Below are 6,000 nucleotides of genomic sequence, written 5' to 3'. Positions count from 1 at the left end.
ACGTTGGATGACACGCGTGTCTTAAATAACTTAACGTGAACTGAATACAGACTGTTCACTATTTCCGCTCTGATGAGACGCAAAGGTGGCTCGGTCGATCTTGTTAGCTTCAAATGACATGGCAGGACAAGTAAGTATCCGCGTGCTTGGAATAGTTTATTATGTAAATCGGTTGACTACCGCCCGTAATATGCCTAGACTAAGACGGCTCAGCTATTATTAGGAAAATAATGTTTGTCTGTCGACAACTCATCAAACGAGCAAATTTATGTATTACGAATAAATTGCGGCAGAAGTGGATTACATAATATATCGGGGTTAAATAAGGTCAATAAAAGTCTAGGTACGGAGTTTGCAGAGCTAGAGAAAAATAAACGCTCAATTTGGTGAACAATATGTACAAACTTTATTTACAGATAAAACCGACAAATATAATTTTTAAAAAATCTTTACATTCTACATTAACGTACATTTTGAAGGCCGACTGGAACATATGTACAACGATTTTGCAATTGGGATGACTTTCTGCAGCGTGTAAGCTTAAACTTGATTTTTTTTACTAAACTAGATCCTACGGCTACTTTTAGACGACTTGAGCAATCATCGTTTGGATTGAGCATCTTGGACGGAATGAAGGATACGTAACTAATTCTACAAGTACAGCAACTGACAGTTGAAAACAGACTCAACTTTTTGCAGGGATTGTATTTTTTGTATTAAAACATGCACACTAGAAAAAAACACAGTTTCTATCACCGCATTATGTCTAACAAAGGGCGAAAAAAATTCGCCTGAATATTAATAGCCCCTAATGCTAGAGAATGAAAGTCCATGTTTCCTGTTGCGTTGCTACGCAACATGAGTCTAGGCGGGTGACGAGTTTTCCTCGTCCAGTAGACGCGTTTGATCCTTCTGATGATGGCCGTGAAGTAGATTGTTGTTATGGTGACTGGTGACATTGTTATTGTTATGACTATTGGTGCTACTACTGGTGGTATTGTGATGGTACAGGTTCGGATCGGCGCTAGTCTTCAGGAGGATATAGCTGTCCCGCTGCATCATTATCCGATGCTGGCCGTTGATGATCATGCTGCTACCGCGGCGCAGCGACCGGCGTCCCATTTCCAGAAATTCCGTCGTCGGGTCCGAGGTGAACACGAAGTTTTTGTACGCTCGGACGAACACGTAAATCAGCGCGAACGTACCGGCGAGGATCATTCCGTAGGACAGGATTGGCATCGCGGTCGGGGCGAATACCGTTGCCAGGTATATCCACCGCCGGATCGGAGGGGTCAACTCGCTGACGCCCTGCGGATTAAGACAAGACATTGATGAGATTAGTTTCTAAGGAATAGAGCTAAATAAGTGGATTTACCTCTTCGAGCCACATGATCGGAAAAACAAAGTCTCTGAAGTTTTTGGTTGCCATCACATTTGGTGCTTCTTCGACTAGTAGGTTAAGCTGGACTCTCACTTGCCCCTCCAACGGTACTCCTAGTTTCTGTAAAGGTTCATAATGCATTATGTAGCTTTGTCGATTTGTTCGCAAGGGATATTTGAGCCGTTGCGGAACAGAGTGGTCCATGTGCCATCGAGAAAATTTTTCAGGAGAAGCAATTTTCGATAAACCTCTGAATAACTCTGTTCAAAAGATTCTGTTAAACTTAATGTTCTAGTACAAAGTTTATGAAGTGGTTTAACATTGGAAATCAACAGTTTCTTTGCGAAATAAGTGATTTTATCTCACCAATGTACATAGACCACTCTGACTTCATATATACATTCACTGGAATCCTCGAATCGTTTCGAAACAGAGTGGTCTATGTACACAAACCTGGTAAATGACAAAGAAAATGACGGTAACTCGTGTAAAATGGCTAGTGTCACATGTTATATGATACATATAGCATGTCACATGTAAGATGTCACGTGTAACATTACATGTAACACAACATGTTACATAAGAACATAATATTTCACATGTTACATTTTTCGTCTTACATTGCGTGTAACATGTTACGTATTACTTGTGACATGCAAAGAACAAGTGGCATGTTACTTACCACATTTAATATGCGCTTTATGCAAAAAATTCATTTTCGAAAAAATGGTCTTGAGACCACTCTGTTCCGCAACGGCTTATTTGTTACAAAAAGTTAAAGTTCTACCTCAAGCTTATACATTTTTAACGAATTTCTATTAGTTTAGCGATTTACTTTGATTTAATGATGAGATGACCGCGCATACAAACAGTTGTATATAAGAAAATTCAATCCTACTTTAATCGAGATTGACGTATCGTGCTGAGAATGAAGAATTCGTTTGGGAAAAATTAATAAATTTCATCCAATATTTAATAATCGCGATAAAGACGATTGACTAGATTTGGTAGAACTCCAACTTTCAACTCTTCGCCCTAATTGTTTCCATTCTCTGCTAACACAAAACGAATTTAATTTTCTCCAAACCGCATTCGCGGAATACAACATTAAATAGGACATAATCCTACTTCAAACATTAATATTTTAGGTAATTCAAATACAGGGTGCGCCATAATTATTGCTGCAAGAAGCAGGACCGTTAGTCATGTTTTTGACAAGTTATAGAAACTTTTTTAAATAAAAATAATTTATTGAGTAAAAACAAATTAAAAAAAAAAACAACTCATTCAATGTGTCCTCTTTTAGCTCTGATGACAGCTCGGAGACCCTTGGGATAAGACTCAACGGCGGACCGAAGGTCATTTTGAGGAATTTGTTTCCAACAAATTGAACAAAGTCAACTCGTCTAAACTTGTGTGTTTTCGTGAGCAGGCCTTTGCTTCTAGCATCGCGCAAATCGAGAAGTCCATCACGTTGAGATCTGGTGAGTTTGGAGATCACTCATCTTTGGTGATGACAGAAAAAAATTGGAGTTGCACCAGTCTTGAACGGTCTTCTTTGTGTAAGCCGGAGCACCGTCTTGCATGAAGGTCCAGTTTTGATTGTTATTCGTTTTCTGGGCCCAACAAATGTCGACTCACAAGCCAAATTTGCATTTTCGTTGCAATAATTATGGCGCACCCTGTATAAGTAGCTCTAAAGGCTACTATTTGTATTTCGCAGGTGTAGATTGTCCATTAAATCAATAGGTGTTTTTATAGGAAGTTCTTTCCAACTTGTTGAATTCTAGGAGGCCTTTATTTACGATATTCACGATAGACTCGTGAGTCCCCATAACAGTGTATTACACAAACTAATTTTAAAATAAATGTTTTCCAAAAGTTTCTCTTGAAAAAGGCCAAAACCCCTGGCCGAAACGTTGGGCAGTAGTAAACACTCGTTTTTAATCCACGACAGACTGCGTAGCCGAAATCCACCCAATAAGTTACAGCAGAGGTTTTCAGAAATTTTGAAACGGTGAAAATCAAACGTGCACGTTTTCGCTGCGACTAACGGATGATTCGACTTTCTTTTTTTACGAATAGCATAGCATAAACAGCTGTACAACTTCGTAGTTGGTGCTAGCAACAATACTCTGTTTACGAGAACAAATTACCTTCGTTCCTGAGCAGTAACATGAAATTTGGGATCTAATTAAATGTTTTTTAAACAAAGGTCAGATATCTCCAGAGAACTGTTACCGCCCTGGCCACGTCTTTGCAACTGTTGAGGAACGGAGAAGGAATGTTAGTCCAACATTTACTTAAGAGAATCGCAGAGAACTCTACGTGCTCTCATAAATGTTACATTAGATGGGAAATTTTAGTAGGAGAGGTAAACCCTGGGATACATCTGTTAGATGTTGCGGGTCGATAATTGATTATGTTATAGGTATGAATTTTTAAAGCTTATAAGAGATGAGGCTGTTGTGATTTACCGACTTTTTAGTTTAAATTGTATTTTATCAGTTGAACTTTTAGATTATTTATAAAGCAATTTTACTATTCCATGTTGTTAGGTTAGGGGTGAATGTATACATAGATAGTTTAGTTATACGCTTATTACACAGTGCAACAATTTTTTTGCCTTGGCTTCTATGTATGATTTTTTCATAAAGTTTGATGTGAAAATAAATTTCCCGGAGTTTGAACATATTTCAACTTAAGGGGCAACAATGGCGCCATTTTGAATTTTCGAGAAACTATAAATTTTTGTTGTTTTTTCGACGCCATTTTGTTTTAAGACCAAATATCAAAATTCTAAGAGTTTGTCCACATATCAGCATCTTTTTACCCATCTTTTGGAAAAAACAGATCTTAAATCGGACAAAAACTGAGCTCAAAACGGTGATTCTACGAAACCGGTTTTGGCATAGTTTTAGTATATTTCACAAAGCAAAATAATATCGATTATTCCTGAACATTAATGGTAATTCGCTGATATCTTAAAGTGGTAGTCAAATAATATCTTATCTAGAGTAAAAAAGTCTCAGAAATCGAATAGTAGGCGTCTGATCTACGTAAAATGTCAGCAAAATGTCGATTTTGCCCCAATTCCCCTACAATACAAAAATAGGTTTATCTGCTGACATTTACCATTAATGCTCAGAAATAATCGATATTATTTTGCTTTGTGAAATATACTAAAACTATGCCGAAACCGGTTTCGTAGAATCACCGTTTTGAGCTCAGTTTTTGTCCGATTTAAGATCTGTTTTTTTTTTCAAAAGATGGGTAAAAAGATGCTAATATGTGGACAAACTCTTAGAATTTTGATATTTGATCTTAAAACAAAATGGCGTCGAAAAAACATAAAAAATTACCGGTTTCTCAAAAATTCAAAATGGCGCCATTGTTGCCCTTTAAGTTAAAATATGTTCAAACTCGGAGAAATTTAGTTTCGCATAAAAATACACAAAAAAATTATATATTTGCACTGTGTTATTATCCACCGATTTGACATAATTGTCATTAGTAGCAAATTAATATTCAGACAGCCATTCTAAAGGGGTTTTACCACATCATATATTTCCATTAGGGGTAAGCGGGGTAAGACCGCCCCCTTAAGCAATTCTGTTTATAGAAAAAAAAAGTTGCGGCTGCAGTTTCATTTTTTCTTCGCTAAGAGGTTTTTCTATTCAATACCCGCATATAAAAAATAAGAACTGAAATATTTTTGTTTATTTTCCAGATTTTTTTTTAATTTTTAAAATTCATTGAAAATGTGCAGATCTTTTTCATGCGGGGTAAGCCCGCCCACCAGCGGGGTAAGATCGCCCACCATTTTTTGAGGATAAACAATATTTTTAGGGCCGAAACGGTTGATTTTATCGGTATAGTGTCTCTGACAAAGTTGTAGATGGTATTTTTTTTAAAATAAAATATACACTGTGAAAAATCTGAAAAAAAAAAATTTTTTTTTTCTAAGTTTTAACTTATTTTGTTTTCTGGTTATTCAAGTTCAAATCAATGTTTAGGTAACTTTTTTGGTTTTCAAAATAAATAGATTTTTCAGAATTGGGGTTTTGCAAGATATTGAATTCATAATATACCTATCTTTAAGCTAAAAATTAAAACTCATTAAACCTGTCTGTATGATTCTTTTGAAGACTTATTATGTATAGAAAAATACTAATAATTATTATTTCTTTTATTTATATTTTCAATTTTCTATGCTCTTTTTTTTGAAGAACAAAATTACCAACGACTCTATACACCAAATAAACCGTCCAAAAAAAATTTCTTCACAAAATTTGAGCTATTAATATTTCTATAACTCCATGATCCAACAACCATCAAATTTTAGCTTACCTTTTGTAGATTTTACGGGCAAAAACATGTTTTTTAAAATAAATTTGAAAAAAATTATATATATATATATATATATATATATATATATATATATATATATATATATATATATATATATATATATATATATATATATATATATATATATTTTTTTTTTTTTTTTAATTCTATTTTTATATCTTTTCTTTAAATTTTTTTAGAGTGTGTACTTTTTTCGGAAGTAAAAAACTACTATTTTCAATTCTGCCGGAGACGTCATACCAATCAAA

The 6,000-nt window shown here is 35.0% G+C and overlaps 1 protein-coding gene across 2 annotated transcripts in view; it reads right to left on the bottom strand.

Annotated features, from left to right (window-relative positions):
* Positions 1-390: 390 nt before the first annotated feature.
* LOC129722825 (lysosome membrane protein 2) overlaps positions 391-6,000 on the bottom strand; it is a 159,726-nt gene continuing 154,116 nt past the window's right edge. For both annotated transcript variants that reach the window (XM_055676611.1, XM_055676610.1), the window contains 2 exons: positions 1,376-1,501; positions 391-1,308 (listed from right to left, as the gene is read on the bottom strand). In XM_055676611.1, coding sequence (XP_055532586.1) covers positions 865-1,308; positions 1,376-1,501 — 570 coding nt within the window. In that variant the 3' untranslated portion in view covers positions 391-864. The remainder of the gene's footprint in view (positions 1,309-1,375; positions 1,502-6,000) is intronic.

The sequence above is a fragment of the Wyeomyia smithii genome, chromosome 2, assembly GCF_029784165.1.
Source record: "Wyeomyia smithii strain HCP4-BCI-WySm-NY-G18 chromosome 2, ASM2978416v1, whole genome shotgun sequence".
NCBI lineage: Eukaryota > Metazoa > Arthropoda > Insecta > Diptera > Culicidae > Wyeomyia > Wyeomyia smithii.
Note: the sequence above shows the minus strand (reverse complement) of the source record. Positions and strands in the feature narration are given on the sequence as shown.